Source organism: Orycteropus afer, unplaced genomic scaffold (genome assembly GCF_000298275.1).
Source record: "Orycteropus afer afer isolate SDZICR_OR568_19922 unplaced genomic scaffold, OryAfe1.0 scaffold00065, whole genome shotgun sequence".
Lineage (NCBI taxonomy): Eukaryota > Metazoa > Chordata > Mammalia > Tubulidentata > Orycteropodidae > Orycteropus > Orycteropus afer.
The window spans coordinates 9,107,784-9,126,280 of NW_006921652.1; the positions used below are offsets into that span (position 1 = coordinate 9,107,784).

At 39.9% G+C, this 18,497-nt stretch overlaps 1 protein-coding gene across 1 annotated transcript in view; it reads right to left on the minus strand.

The window, feature by feature from the left end:
• CUNH2orf42 (chromosome unknown C2orf42 homolog) overlaps positions 1-18,497 on the minus strand; it is a 45,726-nt gene that overhangs the window by 19,922 nt on the left and 7,307 nt on the right. The window contains exons 4-7 of the mRNA XM_007940101.2: positions 17,768-17,872; positions 14,249-14,356; positions 12,509-12,609; positions 11,596-11,758 (exon numbers count right to left, since the gene is read on the minus strand). Of these exons, the coding sequence (XP_007938292.1) occupies positions 11,596-11,758; positions 12,509-12,609; positions 14,249-14,356; positions 17,768-17,872 (477 nt within the window). The remainder of the gene's footprint in view (positions 1-11,595; positions 11,759-12,508; positions 12,610-14,248; positions 14,357-17,767; positions 17,873-18,497) is intronic.

The window sequence follows — 18,497 nt, forward strand, 5'->3', positions numbered from 1 at the left end:
CGTCAGGGTCACTCAGGATTGTTGCCAGACCGCAGCTCCATATGTCTCCTTTTTTGGTATTTTCATGCAAATTCTTCTGCTAGTTGAGGTTTAGTCCACTTCTGTATCCTTCCCTTCAAGACTCGGGGGTCCAAGATTATCTTCTGTGTCTGTGTTAATTGATTTATCTTTTCTTTGTTGAAGAGGGTCTGTGCAGTCTTTCTGCCTAGTCCGCCATCTTGCTGGAACCTGTGTTATCTATTTTTGACAATTTAGTATTAATCTTTCGGATTTCTATCTGTAGATTTTGAATCATTTCTAATTTTTCATTTATTTTGTCATTTTGTTCTTGTATTTTCTTCCAAAATTCTTCTAGGCTTTTGTCTTTGTTTTCCTTGATCTGTCTCTCAGCCCTTTGAAGATACCTAAATATAATTCTTTTGAATTCCTTATCACAGAGTTCCAATGCTGTGTCTTCCTCAGGGATGTGTTCTGGGTCTGTATCCTGGTCCCTTGTTTTTCCTGCTTTATCTTGCTTCTTTGTGTGGACTGTAATGCTCTGTTGTCTCTGAGGCATTGTGACATTTTTGTGTTTATATTTAATTGGTGATGGTATGTTGGAGTGACTTGCCCACAATTTTCATTTTCTTTGTTTTGTTTGTATGTTATCTATGCAAGCAGGGTACTGTGCTGTGCTCCTCTTATTCACTAGTTGACAGCACTTATATACTCACCTCCTGTCTCCTTTCCTGTTGTCAGCCTCTTGTATGTCCCTGCCAGTCTCGGCAAACGGAGGCTATTCTTAGGTCCTTGGAATCCAAATGAGAATGCTGTCACTTTAAAATCCAAAATAGTTGCCACTTACAAAGATTCAAAATGACTGCACCCTCGGTCACTTTAAATATCCAAAATGGCCACTGCCTGTAAACATTCAAAATGGCTGTGCCCTCAACGACTTTAAATATCCAAAATGGCTGTCACGTGTTAACAATCTAAATGGCTGCACCCTCCAGACAGTGGAAAGTCAGGTTGTCTCCCCCCTAGCTGTTTCCCTTCCTAGTCGTAGGCCACCAGCACAGTCATCCCTGCAGCCCTTGTGACCAGGGCTGACCCTTAGGTCAATTCTCAGGTCCCAGCACCACTTGGAAATATTCAGGCTGTTGGTCCCATCAAAGTAGCTGACAGTCCACAGCTCTGACCATCTCTGTACTCACTGTTTTCATTCAGGTTTTTCCACTACTTGGTGCCTAATCCATTTCTGTATAGTTCCTTTCAAAGCTCAGGGCTCTAGGATTATCTTCTGTATCTCTGTCAACTGGTTTTTCTTTTCTTTGTTGAAGAGCATCTGTGTCACTTGTCTGCCTATTCCTTCATCTTCTCTCTGTCTCTTGGGTCAAGGAGGTTCAGCGCAGGCATCTTAGATCCAAAGGATGCCTCCATTCCTGGCTCTTCTTTCTTAAGGGTAGTGAGAGTCCCCCCTTTCTGCTTCTGGGATGGCTCATTTTAAGCCTAGTGAAATGGGAAAACCGACCAATCCCCACATTAGGGTTCCAAACACCTTGTTTGCATGGTCTTACAGTGCCTAAGGCACTTGACTGCTAACCAGAGGCTGGCGGTTCAAACCCACCAGCCACTCCACTCCTCGGAAGGAAGGTTGGGCAATCTACTTCTGTAGTGATACTGCCTTGGAAACCCAAAGAGGGGTTGCTATGAGTCAGTCTGACTCAAAGGTGCATAATAACAACAACAACAACCCCACAATAATAATGCAAATGCAACTTATTTACCATATTACAAGCTATCCAAGCCCCATGGTGGGCCACGGCACTGCACACTTGCAATGTCCCACCCAGTCATCTGGTAGGAGTCACAAAGACCCTGGCTAGATGGCCCATACCAAGCATAAGAATGTTATGAGTCAGAGCTGACTTGATAGCACCTAACAGTAACAAGGATACATGTTCTTATGATAATTTTTTTAAATTATCTGAAATCAGTAAAATAATAACCAATAGGAAAACAAGAGAGAAGATTTTCCCTGATAAAAATCTATAAAATGCTACAGGGGAGTCTCCTAAAAAATGCTCACTGGTCAAGTAAGTTTGGGAAATCTCAGGTAAAATAAACTTCAATAAGTGTTTTTATTTTGGGGGTATTTAAAAATGCAAATTCATAGAATATAATCCTAAAGAAAGAGAAAACTATATTCTAAAACACTACATACATTATTGCCCAACCTTCCTTCCAAGGAGTGGCTGGTAGGTTTGAACCATCAGCCTTCTTGTTAGCAGTCAGATCCCTTAGGCACTACGCCACTAGAGCTCCCACACTGAGAGTAACAGGTCAGAAACATGATAAACAATCCATTCACGACATGAGCAAAAAACACATATCTAAGAATATATTCATAGGAGTTCTGGTAGTGTAGTGCCTAAAGCACTTGACTGCTAACCAGAAGGCTGGCGGTTCAAATCCACCAGCCACTCCTAGGAAAGATGATGGGGCAATCTACTTCCATAGTGATACTGCCTCGGAATCCCAAGGAGGGGTTGCTATGAGTCGGGTCCAACTCGATGGCACATAACAACAACAAGAATATATTCATAAGAAATGTACAGAACCTGGATGAAGAAGTTACAAAACTCTAGTGAGATATTTGGGAGCTCTGGTGGTGTAGTGCCTAAGGCATGTGACTGCTAACCAGAAGGCTGACAGTTCAAACCCACCAGCCACTCCTCAGAAGGAAGGTTGGACAAGCTACTTCCATAGTGATACCACCTCAGAAACCCAAGGATGGGTCACTATGAGTTGGATCTGACTAGACAGCAGTGGGTTTGGTTTTTTGGGAGTGAGGTATTTATTTGAAAGACTTGAATAAAAGGAGAGTGACACTGTCATACTCTTGGATAGGAAAATGAACATTGTAAGTGTCCTCACATTAATCTGTAAGTTTGGCAAACATTTAATCAATCAAAACAGGTTTTAGGTTTTTTTAAATAATTTGACAAAATAATAATAAATTCTAAATTTCTTCTGCTAGTAACACACAAGGTAGAGAAATGAAGGAAGGCTATTAGACGGAACACAAAGCAGAGGAATAAAAATCATGGTTGGCATTCATTCATTGATTCAAAAAAGTCTTTACTGAGGAGCTAGTATAGACAAGAATTATGCTATCTTGGAGTTCAGTGATGAACAAGTGTGGCATAGTTCACTGCCTTGGAAGAGCTTACAGTGTAGGCAGTGGAAAGACAGATGAGGATGAGATAGTTAAGAATGAAGGCTCTGAGGTCTGAAATTGTCTGGGCATGAAGCCCAGCTTCACCACTTACTAGCCATGTGACCCTGGGTATGAGACTGTACCCAACTATACCTCGTTTTCATCTACAAATGAAATCACAGAATCTCCCTCTTACTGGGTTGTTGGGATTAAATGAATTAATATATATAAAGCATTTAAAACAGTGCCTGGCACAAGGAAGTGCTCATTAAGTGCTGCTTGTTATAGTTGTAACCGTTCCTATTAAATTATTACACAAATACTTCAATTAAAAGCAATTCATCAAATACTAATTAACATATGGAATAGTTTACCCTCACTAATCTTGAAGGAAATGCAAATTAAAACAGTGAGATAATAATGTTTTTTTGCTGATCAACTCAGCAAAGATTAAAAATAAAACAAAAGAGTAATGCTTTCTTTTATACACAGCTGGCAGAAGTCAATTATATAAATTATTACAATCTTTCTGGAGAGCAGAATGGCAAAAAAAGCAAAAGCCTTAGAAATGTACATATCCTTTGAGCCTGTAATTCCGGTTGGGCAATCTACTTCCGTAGTGGTACCGCCTCGGAAACCCAAGGAAAGGGCACTGTGAGTTGGGTCCAACTTGATGGCACATAACAACAACAACAACATCACAAAGAATATCCTAAACAGGAAAACTTCCTAAATAAATTAGAAAATAATTCAGGATATGAAAGGAAGTTATCACCTCAATAATAAAAAGACAAACAACCTAATTAAAAAAATGGGCAGAAGACATGAACAGACACTTCACCAAAGAAGACATTCAGGAGGCCAACAGATATATGAAGAAATTCTTGTGATCATTAGCCATTCTTCTTATTGTTTTTAGGTGGCATTGAGTCGACTCCAACTCATAGTGACCATATATACAACAGAAGGAAACAGTGCCCAGTCATGTGTCATCCTCACAATCCTTGCTATACTTGAGCCCATCGTTGCAGCCACTGTGTCAATCCATCTCGTTGAGGGCCTTCTGCTTTTTTGCTGACCCTCCACTTTACTGAGCATGATATTCTTCTTCAGGGAATGGTCCCTTCTGGCAACATGACCAAAGTAGGTAAGATGAAGTCCGGCCATTCTTGCCCTAAAAGAGCATTCCAGCTGCACTTCTTCCAGGACAGATTTGTTAGTTCTGGCAGTCCACGGTATTTTCAGTATTCTTTGCCAACACCACAACTCAGAAGCATTAACTCTTCTTCCATCTTCTTTATTCATTGTCCAGCTTTCACATGCATATGAGGCACTTGAAAATACCATGGCTTGGGGGTATCTCACTGCCATCAAGAGAGAAGACCTGGAGTTGGAATGGAGTGTGTCCTTGGACCTGAGATCCCTGCATTGGGCCTACTTGGCAGAGACGCCCTGGCAGAGATGCCCCAGCAGAGATGACCCAACAGAGATGTCCTGGCATAGAGACAGCAGCAGTGGAACCAAGAGACAAGAGACAAAGCGGTGATCTTACTGGCCCATGGAGTGAGAAAGCTGAGTGCCCTTGGGCAGGAGGCTTGCTGGCAGCGTGGGGTGCACACAGGTGTACTTCTACTTATCTGCAGAGCTAAAAGAGCTTTGTAACACTTATCCGAGCAGGGCAGAGGCCAGGCCAAGAGGCCAAGGGCCAGAGGCATGCCTAAGGACATGGCATAGCAGAGAGGAGACTGTCCTGACTGAAGAACTGTATCCTGAGAGAATTCTTGAACCTAATTGTAGCCTGTTACTTCCCTAATAAACCCCATAATCATGAGAAAAAAGAAAAAATACCATGGCTTGGGTTAGGTGCACCTTAGTCTTCAAAATGACATCTTTGCTCTTCAACATTCTAAAGAGGTCTTTTGCAGCAGATCTGCCCAGTGCAATACTATATCTAATTTCTTGATTCATGCTTCTGTGGGTGTTGATTGTGGATCCAAGGAAAAATGAAATCTTTGACAACTTCAATCTTGCCTCCATTTATTGTGATGCTGCTTACTGGGCCAGTTGTGAGGAATTTTGTTTTCATTATGTTGAGGTGTGAGCCATACTGCAGACTATAGTCCTTAATCTTCATTAGTAACTGCTTCAAGTTTTCTTCACTTTCATCAAGCAAGGTTGTGTCATCTGCATATCACACATTGTTAATGAGTCTTCCTCCAATCCTGATGTTGTGTTCTTCTTCATATAGACCAGCTTCTCAGATTATCTGCTCAGCCTACAGATTGAATAAGTATGGTGAAAGGATACAACCCTAATGCACACCCTTCCTGATTTTAAACTATGCAGTATCCCCTTTTTCTGTTCGAATGACAGACTCCTGGTCTGTGGACAAGTTCCTCATGAGCACAATTAAATACTCTGGAATTCCCATTCTTCTCAATGTTACCCACAATGTGTTATGATCCACACAGTTGAATGCTTTTGCATAGTCAATAAAACACAAATAAACATCTTTCTGGTATTCTTTGCTTTCAGCCAAGATCCATCTGACATCGGCAATGATATCCCTCATTCCACATGCTCTTCTGACTCCAGCTTGCATTTCTGGAAGTTCCCTGTCAGTATATTGCTGTCAGAAGCCATCAAAAGAAGATGGAAGGAATACACAGAGTCACTGTACCAAAAAGAATTGGTCAATGTACATCCATTTCAGGAGGTGGCATATGATCGAGAACCAATGGTACTGAAGGAAGAAGTCAAAGCTGCACTGAGGGAAGTGGCAAAAAACAAGGTGTTAGGAATTGACAGACTATCCATTGAGAGGTTTCAACAAATGGATGCCATGCTGGAGGTACTCACTCGGCTATGCCAAGAGATTGGGAAGACAGCTACCTGGCCAACTGACTGGAAGAGATCCATATTTGTACCCATTCCAAAGAAAGGTGATCCCACAGAATGTGGAAATTATCAAACAATATCATCAATATCACACACAAGTAAAATCTTACTGAAAATAATTCAAAAATGATTGCAGCAGTATACTGACAGAGAACTTCCAGAAATGCAAGCTGGATTCAGGAGAGGATGTGGAATAAGGGATATCACTGCTAATTCAGGTGACAGACGTCATTGCTGATGTCAGATGTACTTCTTCCAGGACAGATCTGTTAGTTCTTTTAGCAGTCCATGGTACTTTCAGCATCCTTCACCAACACCACAACTGAAAAGCATCAACTCTTCTTCGGTCTTCCTTATTCACTGTCCAGCTCTCAAACGCATATGAGGTGATTGAAAATACCGTGGCTTGTGTCAGGCTCACCTCAGTCTGAGATCCCTCATTGGGTGTTCTGTCAATTCCCAGAGCCCTGTTTTTCACTAATTTCTTCAGTGAAGCTTTGACTTTCTTTTTCAGTACTATTGGTTCTTGATCATATGCCACCTCCTGAAATAGTTGAACATCAACCAATTCTTTTTGGTACAGTGACTCTGTGTTATCCTTCCATCTTCTTTTGATGCTTCCTGCATCATTCAATATTTTGTCTACAGAATCCTTCAATATTACAACTCAAGCCTTGAATTTTTTCTTCAGTTCTTTCAGCTTGAGAAATGCTGAGCGTGTTCTTCCTTTTTGGTTTTCTAACTCCAGGTCTTTGCACATTTCATTATAATAACTGACTTTGTCTTCTTGAGCTGCTTTTTGAAATCTTCTGTTCAGCTCTTTTACCTTGTCATTTCTTCCATCTGCTTTATTCTATGTTCAGAACCAAGTTTCAGGGTCTCTTCTAATATCGAATTTGGTCTTTTCTTCCTTTCCTGTCTTTTTAATGACCTTTCACTTTTCTTCATGGATGATGTTCTTGATGTCCCACAACTCATCTGATTTTCGGTCACTGGTGTTCAGGGATGCCCAAAGAAGCAGGCCAGAAGAGCAGGAGAAAGGGGATTAAAAGACAGGAAGCCAGACAGAGGAACAGTCAGCCACAGGGACCCAGGTGGGGGGGAACCGAGAGGTCTCCAACAGCAGGACAAACTTGTCTGTCGGTTTGTCCTATTGTGGTGACATGTAGACATGAAATCTTCTGTTCAGCTCTTTTACATTGTCATTTCTTCAATATGTCAAATCTATTCATATGGTCTCTAAATTCAGGTGGGATATAATTAAGGTTATATTGTGACTCTCATGGACTTGTTTTAATTTTCTTCAGTTTCAACTTGAACTTGCATATGCACAATTGACAGTCTGTTCCACAGTCAGCTCCTAGCCTTATTTTGGCTGAAGATACTGAGCTTCTCCACCACCTCTTTCCACAGATGTAGTAGATCTGATTCCTGTGTATCCCATCTGGTGAGCTCCAAGTATATAGCCACCATTTATGTTGTTGAAAAAAGGTATTTGCACTGAATAAGTCATTGGTCTTGAAAAATTCTATCATGTGATCTCTGGAATCATTTCTATCATCAATTTTCCAACTACTGATGATTCTTCTTTGTTTCCAACTTTCACATTCTGGTCACTAACAATAATTAATACATCTTGATTGTATGTTTGGTCAACTTCAGACTGCAGAAGTTGGTAAAAATCTTCCATTTCTTCATCTTTGGCTTTAGTGGTTAGTGCACAAATTTGAATAACAGTAGTATTAACTGGTCTTCCTTGTATCCATATGGGTATTATCCTATCTCTGAGAGCACTGCACTTCAGGATACATCATGAAACATTCTTTGTGATGATGAATGCAATGCCATTCTGCTTCAATTTGTCATTCCTGGCATAGTAGATCATATGACTGTCTGATTCAAAATGGCCAATACCAGTCCATTTCAGCTCCCTAATGCCTAGGATGAGAGCTCTGGTAGCGTAGTGCCTAAGGCACGTGACTGATAACCAGAAGGCTGGTGGTTCAAACCCACCAGGCACTCGTTGAAAGGAAGGCTGGGCAATTTACTTCCATAGTGATACCACCTCGGAAACCCAAGGAGGGGTCGCTATGAGTCGGGTCTGACTTGATGGCACGTAACAACAACAACACCTAAGACATGGATCTTTATGTGTTCCATTTCATTTTTGACAACTTCCAATTTTCATAGATTCATACTTCATACATTTCATGTTTTGATTATTAATGGATGTTTGCAGCTGTTCCTTCCCATTTTGAGTTACGCTGCATAAGCAAACGGAGGTCCCAAGAGCTTTACTCCATCCATGTCATTAAGGTCAGCTCTACTATGAGGTGGCAGCTGTTCCCCAGTTATATTCTGAGTGCCTTCCAACCTGAGCGGCACATCTTCTGGCACTGTATCAATGTTTCAAGGCTATTCACCAAGTTTTCCAGTAATATATCGGACAGTGTTTCACTATTATTAGTGAGGTATTCACTGGCTAATTCTTTGAGAGGTGGATGGCTCCTTCCTTCTTCCTAGTCTGTCTTAGTCTAGAAGCTCCACTGAAACCATGGGTGACCCTGCTGGTATTTGAAATACTGGTGGCATAGTCTCCAGCCTCACAGCAACATACAAGCCACCACAGTATGATAAACTGACAGACAAGTGGTAGATTAGCCATTAAAAAAAAACCTCAAACTCACTGTCATCAAGTTGGATCTGACTCATAGTGACCTCTCCTTGGGTTTCTGAGGTGGTATCATTACAGAAGTAGATTGCCCAATCTTCCTTCCTGAGGAGTGGCTGGTGGGTCTGAACCACCAGCCTTCTAAGATTAGCCATTAGAGAGATGCAAATTGAAATAATAATAAAATATCATATCACCCCAGCAGTAGTAGCAAAGTTCAATAAGACAAAAAACAACAAATGTTGGTGAGGGTGTAGAATGATTGAAATTCTCATACACTGCTGGTGGAAATGTACAATGACACAACCACTGTGGAAAATGGTATGGCGCTTCCTTAAAAAGTGAATAATAGAAATACCATTTGATCCAGCAATCCCACTACTAGGCATATATCCTAGAGAAGTACAGCTGGAACACTAATAGATATAAGCACATCCATGTTCATCACAGCATTATTCATAATAGCAAAAAGATGGAAACAATCTAAGTGCCCTTCAACAGATAAGTGGATAAACAAACTATGGCACATACACACAATGGAATACTATGCAACATTAAGAATAAAAGAATTCATTAAACACTTCATAACACAGATGAACTTGGAGGACATTATGATGAATGAAATAAGTCAATTACAAAAGAACAAATATTGTATGGACCACTATTATAAAAAAATTAAAGAAAGGTTTATACACAGAAAGAAACTGTTTGATGGTTACCAGGGATGGACAAGAAGAAAAGGGAAAATCACTAACTAGATAACAGACACACATTAATTTGGATAAAAGGAAAGACAGTATACAATAAGAGTGAGATCAGCACAGTATCAGTAAGGCAAAGAAAGACACTGAGAGGGGCACAAGAGTTACAGACAACAAAGATAAATACTATTACACACAATCCTACAATATCAATAATAAATAATGTATGAGTGTATACATAGACAGACATGAAAGCTAAAAAGGTATGGGTAAGCAAACAAGACTACACTCATGATCATGTATAAGTATGGCAGAGTACATTTGTACAGAGGTATTTGTATGTGCTATAAATATATCCATGTATATAGCAGAACAACTGGGGGCAAAGTTATGGAAACTTCTTAGTCATAACCAAACATCTTGTGGGAATGAGTCACTGGACTTGGGAGCTGAGGAACAGCTAAGTCCACTGGTATAACACAGTTCCCAAAGACAATGTTCTATAGCCTACTGTTGAGTAGCAACTGGGGTCTTAAAACCAAGCAAAATGTCATTTAAGATGCAACTATCAGTCTCTCCCATCCAAAGAAAAAAGAGTGAAGAAAATCAAAGACTCAAGGAAACAATTAGTCCAAAGGACTAATGGACCATGAGAACCACAACTTCCATTACCCTGAGACCAGAAGAACTAGATTGTGCCCAGCTAACACTATTGACTGCTCTGATCGAGACCACAGAGGTCCTGAACAGAATGGGAGAAAAATATGAAACAAAATTGAAAATCATGAAAAATCCCAGACTTACTGGTCTGATAGACTGGTTGTTGTTGTTGTTATGTGCCATCTAGTCGGACCCGACTCACACGACCCCTCTGTGGGTTTCCAAGGCAGTATCACTATGGAAGCAGATTGCCCAATCTTCCTTCTGAGGAGCAGCCAGTGGGTTTGAACCACCAGCCTTCTGGTTAGCAGTCAAGTGCCTTAGGCACTACACTACCAGAGCTCCTGATATAGACTGATAGAACCCCCAAAACTGTGGCCCTTAGACACTTTTCAAACCTGGAGCTGAACTCACCCCCGAGATCACTGTGTAGCCAAAAATAGACAGGCCTATAAAGTAAACAGTAACATTTATGAAGAATGTACTCCTCAGAATAATCAACCATTCAAGACCAAAAGGGCAGCATTTGCCCAAAAACAAAGCTCAGAAGGCAGGAAGGGGCAGGAAAGAAGGACAAGCAGGGAACCAAGAGGAAGCAGGAAGAGTGCTATTACATTTAAGGAATTGCAACTAATGTTATGAAGCAAAATGCATATAAATTGTTGAATGGAAAACTAATCTACACTTTCCCTCAAACCACAACAAACCAAAAACCAAACACACTGCCGTTGAGTCAGATCTGACTCATAGCAACCCCTCCTTGGGTTTCTGAGGCAGTATCACTACGGAAGTAGATTGACCAATCTTCCTTCTGAGGAGTGGCTGGTGGGTTTGAACCACCAGTCTTCTGGTTAGCAGTCAAGTGCCTTAGGCACTACGCTACCAGAGCTTCCCCTCAAAGCACAATAAAATAAATAAATAAATAAAAGGAACTTAATGACAGTATTGTTTATAATAGCAAAAAACTGGAAACAACCTAACTAGGGGATTGATTAAAGTGTGGTGTATCCATATGAATGAATTTTATGCAGCTATTAAAAAATAACAATGAAGACAGACATGGCAAGCTGTTCATGATACACTATTATGTGGAAAAGCAGTTGAGGTATGATCCCATGTTTTAGAAACTCTTTTCATGCATAGAAGAGAGTCTGGAAGGTCATACAACAAAATCTTAACAGGGATGCTGTCTATGAGGGGTGAGACTATAGTTTGTTTTTATTTTTTCTCCTTTATGCTCTTTGATTTCTATATATTGAACATGTATAACTTCTATAATTTTATTTTTAAAGTGCTGGCTCAAATTAAACAAAACACTTTATCCCAGATAGCCTGACTCACATAGTGTTTACAAGACAAATTAATGTGTCATCTTTGTTTAGGTCAAGATCCCAAGCCTAGGACACTGTAATGCACACAGTTGACTTTCAAAGGAAGATGTGCTACTGAAAACCGATTAAACTTACCAACTTTGAGAAATGTTTTTAGTTCCAAGGGCCGCAATACTGGTTGCTTTTCTATCCGGCCGTAGGTTTCTGCTATGCTCTCAACTTCTACTTTAGGGCACTTAAACAGCTCATAAGACCCATCTCGGTTCTGAATAAAGCTCCGGGTGATTTCCAAGGGCATCTGGACACCAAGACAATACCAAGCAAGGTAAGAGAAGAGAAACTTTCAAAGTAGACAAATTCTTGGGTGGCAATACGTTTTTACTTATTCTTTCTTTTTTAAGTGCACTCAAATTCATTAAAAACTCCCTTTGTATTTTCAAGTCTACTCTGTCAACAAGAAAGTTTTCACTCTCGAGGGAGTGAGTTGCTGGGCCTGTGGGCTCGGGACCATGGTCACGGGGGACACCAAGCTCAATTAGCACAACATAGTACACAAAAACATTGTTCCACATCCTGCTTTGGTGGTCTTAAAAGCTTGTATTCAGACATCTAGGATGAAATATTGGTCTTTCCTCATCCAGTGCAAAGAAAAGTGAACAAACAAGAAAAAAAATACAGTTTGGAGAGGAGGGTTTGACTGTGCTGGACACACTGACTTCACAAATAGCAGATCATCTCAAATCATTTATACACCTTTTAGCTGCTGCTCAGCCAGATCTAGGGTTCATCATAGTGACTAAAAAAAAAAAAAACCTCACTGCCATTGAATTGATTCTGACTCATAGTGACCCCCACTGTGTTTCCAAGGCAGTAAATCTTTATGGAAGTAGATTGTCTCATCTTTACAGAAGCACACTGTCTCATCTTTCTCCTGTGGAACAACTGGTAGGTTCAAACTGCTGACCTTTTGGTTAGCAGCCAAATGCCTTACCACACTACCACCAGAGTTCCTTCTCACCCTTTTACTATTGTGGAAATAAACTCTTACCTCGGGGGTATCTAAGATTTGTTTAACTTGTAGGATGTTAGTAATATGCCAGGTATACTTGGAAAAGGTTCCCAGTGGCAAGGCATCTTTTCGAACAAAAGCTGCAGTGTAAAAAGGGGATAAAATTAGACTAGCAAAAAAATAACATTTTCTTTCACTCTATTTGTTCCCTAATTTCTAGAGAGTTCAGCGTAGGTCTCATCTTTCTTTATAGCATCTTAGCACTTTGAAAAAGAAATTCTGGGGGTAAATATATAACAGGGTTTGGCTGAAATGTGACAAATCCAATAGTGGATTTTGCTATATAAAGTCCTTGTCTGATGCTTCTTTGAGGTGTTACTTACTTTTGTTACCTTAGAAACTTATGTGGTAAAGTTCTATCATAGGACCCCATTACAAAGCAGCTGCTTACAACTTTAGATATAAAGCCACTACCACTGAGTCGCTTCTGACCCATAGTGACTCTATAGGACAGGATTCTGACTCATAGTGACCCTATAGAACTGCCACATAGGATTTCCAAGGTTGTAAATCTTTATGGAAACAGACTGCCTCATCTTTTTCCCACAGAGTGGCTGGTGAGTTTGAACCACCAAACCTTTGGTTAGCAGCCACATGCCTTAACCACTGCACCACCCGAGCTCCTTAATATTAGATACGTCGGAAGTCAAATCAGAGCCTTCAAAACAAGTAAATGGAGTTTAAGCCTGCTAACATTGTTGCTGGGACCTCTGGTGGTGTAGTGGTTAAAATATTCAGTTGCTAAACAAAAGGTCAGCAATTCAAATCCACTAGCCACTCTGTGGGAAAAAGATGAGGTAGTCTGCTTCTGTAAAGATTTATAGTCTTGGAAATCTCATGAGGGCAGTTCTACTCAGACCTAAAAAGGTAGCAATGAGTTGGAATATAGTGGATGGCAGTGGGTTTTTGAAATATAGTTGCTGATCCACTACCTAGTGTGCAGGATAATAAAGGGGTTTCACTGAAGGGTCTGCAAAAATAGTTAAGAGATGGGTGAACTCAATGTATTAGGTCTAAAGTTTAAGCTGGAAAAAAGACCCAACACTGACTCAAAAGTGATTTACAGCTTGCACTATTCAAAAACAGGTTTAAACCTCAAGAAGTCACTACTATAACATCAAAGAACAATTTACTAAAGAAATAACATTTGTTTCCAGTTTTAGGGCTATTTGTCACCGAGCAATCATTTCTCTTTTTCTCTTAATTCCCAACTACCTAATAATCAGCATTTTGAGATCTCCAGTAGAAAGATGCTATAGAAAACCAAGAAATAAGTATCAGAGTAATGTAATTATAAAGTGTTTCAAGCCTAACTTACCCTAAAATACTCCTTCTTCATGAAATATTGGGAATCATGACAGAAAAGTTTTATTTTTTGACACATAGTATCACAAAGCTTCAAGAAGCCAGCCCAGTACAAATAACTATGGAGGAATGTGATGCTTTTGTGGAAATGGGTTTATTTCTAGAAAATATCAAACTTCTTGGTGGGTATCTTTTCCATCACTGTACTTCATTGTTCAACATTTCCCAAGTTTGTACTTTCTGAATTTCTCCATTAACTCTTACTGGAATAAGCAGGGCCTTTCAAGAGTACGGGCATTATTCTAAGAGTGGTGTAGCTAAGGCTTCATGTTCTAGTCATGTGACTGCAGGTCCTAACCCTGAAAATTCAAATGCCAGGACATCTATTGGTATTCCCGAGGAAAAACCCCGTACCTGTGGTGGAGTTAGGGAGCCGTTTTTTCGCACTTCCTATAGAGATTCTCTGTTGCAGGGCATCAAAAAAAGATTGAGGAATGTGGAACACCAATGGCTCTGGTTTGCCTATAGAAAATAAGAAGAAACTCACTGAAAGAAACTCAGCAGGTTTTGGGATGTGTAGGGAGAGGTGGAATGGAGGGGCAGAAATAATGAAAAAGTATTAGTACCATTGAGGCTTCTTTAGACAGAGCGTCTTTAGAAAGGAGCTCTGGTGGCATTTGACTACTAACTGGAAGCCTGGCAGTTCAAACCCACCAGCCACTCCTTGGAAGGAAGGTTAGGCAATCTATTTCTATAGTGATATCACCTCGGAAACCCAAGGAGGTCACTATGAGCCAGATCTGACTTGATGGCAGTGCATTGCGTTGTAGACAGAGGAAAAAGAAGGCATTAACCTTTGTTAACAGCCCTACTCTTGAAATTTATTTATTTATTTATTTTTATTGTGATTTGGGTGAAGATTTACAGAGCAAATTCACTTTCCATACAGCAGTTCACATATACTTTGTCTCATGACATTGACCACAGTTTACCACGATGCAACAGCTCTCCTCCCATGTCCTCCCCATAATTACCTCTTCCCAGTGTCCATCCCTCTATATACTCCTGCCCCCTGAGCTGTCTCCCTGTGCATAAGCAGCCCTTCTTTCTCCCATGATTGTTCTCTCCAAGGAGTGTATCTACTTGAGGTAAATGTTCAACTCATATGCCTGTATTTTGTTTGGCTGGAAACCACAGGTGTGGATTCAATTCCAGACCTGAAGGGCAGCTAGGGGCCATAGTCTCAGTGGTTCCACCAGGCTCTTTCGGACCAGCAAACCTGGTGCCCACCTTTTTTTTTTCTCCAAATGATTTTGAGTTTTGTTCCACATTGTTCTCCCTCTCTATCAAGGATCTTCTACATAGATCCCCTTCCAAGTGGATGACAGTGGTAGCTGGGTACCATCTAGTTCTTCTGGTCTCATAACTGTATAGAACAGCCCTACTCTTGATGCCTTGAAATTATTTAAAAACAAAAAAACAGCAGATCCACCAAGGATAACTTTTCAAACATCCAATTCTGTAAATATCACCATACTATTGCCATCAAGTCAATTTTGATTCATAGTGACCTCCATAGGGTTTCCAAGGCTGTAAATCTTCATAGAAGTAGATTGCCTCATCTTCATCCTACAGATCAGTTGACCTTCTAGTTAGTAGTCAAATGCCTTCCCCACTACACCACACCACCAGATCTCCTTAAATATCACCATAGCACAGAATTTTCCTCTTATAGGGTATGTGAAATGAGACCACTTAAGAACAATGACATAGAAGTGCGGAGAAGACATTAAGCTGCCTTCACCTGATTCACTCCTGCTCACTAACCCCAGCAGTTGCTATTGCCTTCATTTCTAAGCAAGGCAACCACATACGCTCACACCAATGGTCAGGACCACAGAGTTGGGACATTATTTATGCCAATAAGCATCAGCCTCTCTCTCTGAGTATGATGTCAAGGCAGGCAAAATGTTTGGAAATACTTAAGAAATCTCTTAAAGACTTGCAAGATACCAGGTTAACAATAAGTCAACAAGCCATGTGGGCAGAGAGAGAGAGTTCAGGGGAAGGAGAAAATGAGTTCAGAATTTCCTTAAACCACTCTACCCAAGGGGCCAGCCCCCACAGCGGGAAAACATCCAGAACCAGGTGAATAAACACTTAATTTCTATAAGCCTGGATACAATTTAAAGACCATCTCTCAAAGAAAGATTTCTAAAGACAAAAGGCAGAAGCCTTTTTGAAACAAGGGTCAAGCTCAGAAAAATAAAAATGAAAAATTTCTAGAATTCCACAGAAACACTACATCCTTTCAACTGATTTTACCCACTTCATTCAATGCAGAATGTCAATGACAAACTGTCACTGCTTTTGAGCCACTAAAATATTAATACTTGGGCACTTCAGAGAAGTCACCACCCAAAGGAATTTTAAAATCTTTCATCCTGAAATTAGATTAAGGGCTATATACAAGGATTGTTACAGTTCTAAAAGAAGTGCTAACTAACCAGAACTCAGCTGACTTGATGCTAGAACTTAGGTTTAAGAATTAATCTCCAATCACATATAAATAACACAGACTAGCAGTCCAAGAGAGAGTTGATGGTGGCTTGGACAAAGGTGGCAGTGAAGGAGATGGTGAGAGGGGTTACTCAGTAGGACAGTATAGGAGTGGGATGGTGGAGGACCACAGAGTGTGGCTGCATTCTTACCAGTGTTCTACTTTCTGTATTTATCACATTATTTCCAATAATAAATAAATAATATTTTAAAAGGAAGAATTATAGATTCTCTTTAGAACCTTACTTAGCTTATTGCTTTTCTAAAAAGTAATTTCTAAAATCCTCCTTATTTTGAATTAAAAATTCAAGTGTCTAAGCCTATATTTCAAGGCCCTCCATTTTTGTCCCTCTGGCCACCATAAAGGCTTAATTATTTTAATCATTCAAATTTCCTCTCCTCCCAGTGAGTGCCTGCTGTTAGGCTACTATTCAGATCAGTGTTTTGTTTTGTTTAGTGATATTCATAAACTAGAATATATTCAGCAAAGGACATCAAGATGATACGAGGTCTGTAAATATGCCATGAGAAGAGTTTGAAGAACCTGGGTCCGTCACTTGAGTAAGAGAAGACCTGTCAGGCAGGCAATGGGGCTGTGCGAGTGCAGGGGCAGGGACTGTTATTTGGAAACAGGAACATACTATGTGGTTCCACAGCACAGAACTAGAATCAGCAGGAAATATTATAAAGAAACATTTCCCCTAGGATGAGAAAGACTGTCCTCACAACTCTTACTGTTCAATAATGTTATGAGCTGCCTCAAAAATCAGTGAGCTCCTCATCACTGGACAAAGCCTGGAAAACCATCCAGCAAGGATTCTTTTAAGGGGACAGGTGAGGACTGGCTAAACAGTCCACCTCTGAAATCTCTGAGGTTCCCGAATCATACCTAAATCCAGCCTGTGTTCTCTAAACTTCCTTAGCGTGTATATTATGTCATGCAACTATTTTAGTCTCATATTTTCCCCTAAACTTTCTCCCCCTAACTTCAATTTGAGGGTTAGAATGATCTTCTAAGGCTTTGGTATCTCCCTCACCAGAGAGACACACACAGACACAGACACACCCCCTCAACATCAGAGGTATCTGGTATCTACCTTTACTTATTAGCTGTGTTTTTTCTCTTCCATCTCTAAATTCATTTTGCTGGGCGTACACATTAACTAGATTTCGCTTTTCTTTTTTTGTTAAATAATTTAATTTGCGTTTTTGTTATTGTTGTTGAAAATATCAGATTTATCCTTTCTTATACTCCAATGCATTCTGGACTGCAGTCCAATTACTTTTCCTTTTAAAACACAGTAGAACCACAGTACATTTACTTTAGTTTCTCCTACTTTCAGCAACAGCCCAGTTGGACAACAGATAACTTACCATCAAACTGATAGTGCATGGTTTGATGAATGCGCTCTGTGACACTAGCCAGCCAGTCTTGGAAGGACAAGGTCACTTGTGCCTCATCTAACAGCTGGCTGCAAGCTAGGGAAAGAAAAAAAACAAAGCAAAGACCTCTTCAGTAACTTTTATCTTTTCTCATAGTCAACTGAAGTTTGAAAAAGTTAATGAACTTGGACAGAAAAAAAATAAAAAAGAACAGGAATCTTCAATTTAAAGAAATTAGATATATATAAGTGACATGGAAGATTTTAGGAATTTTTTCTTTTAGAATCTATTCATAAAACAAAAAAGAAATCATAAGTTCTGAGAGAATAATTAGTTAAAGATTATTAACCACAGAAAATTAGCATCCTTTCAACACTACACTGCAGATTTAAGAATGGTCCTGCATAATAGCTGTTTTAGAAATCTGTAAGTTGGTCTTGTTCTTGATGAACATTTATCTATATGCCCCAAACCTTCTCAATAATGAAGCTATTTGTTCCCTATCAAGGCTGGACACAAATAGTTAAGACTGAGTGATGCATTCATTATAAATTGCTATGATACCTTTATACTTAAAATCTAAAGGCTTGTTTTCCGAAATACAAAATGAATGAAAATTCACTTTTAAATGAAAGTAAAAGAATACAATTTTCACAGTCTGGCAGTAAATAACTGGAAAATATAATAAGAAGTATTACATTTATGATTTAAGGGGGTCAGA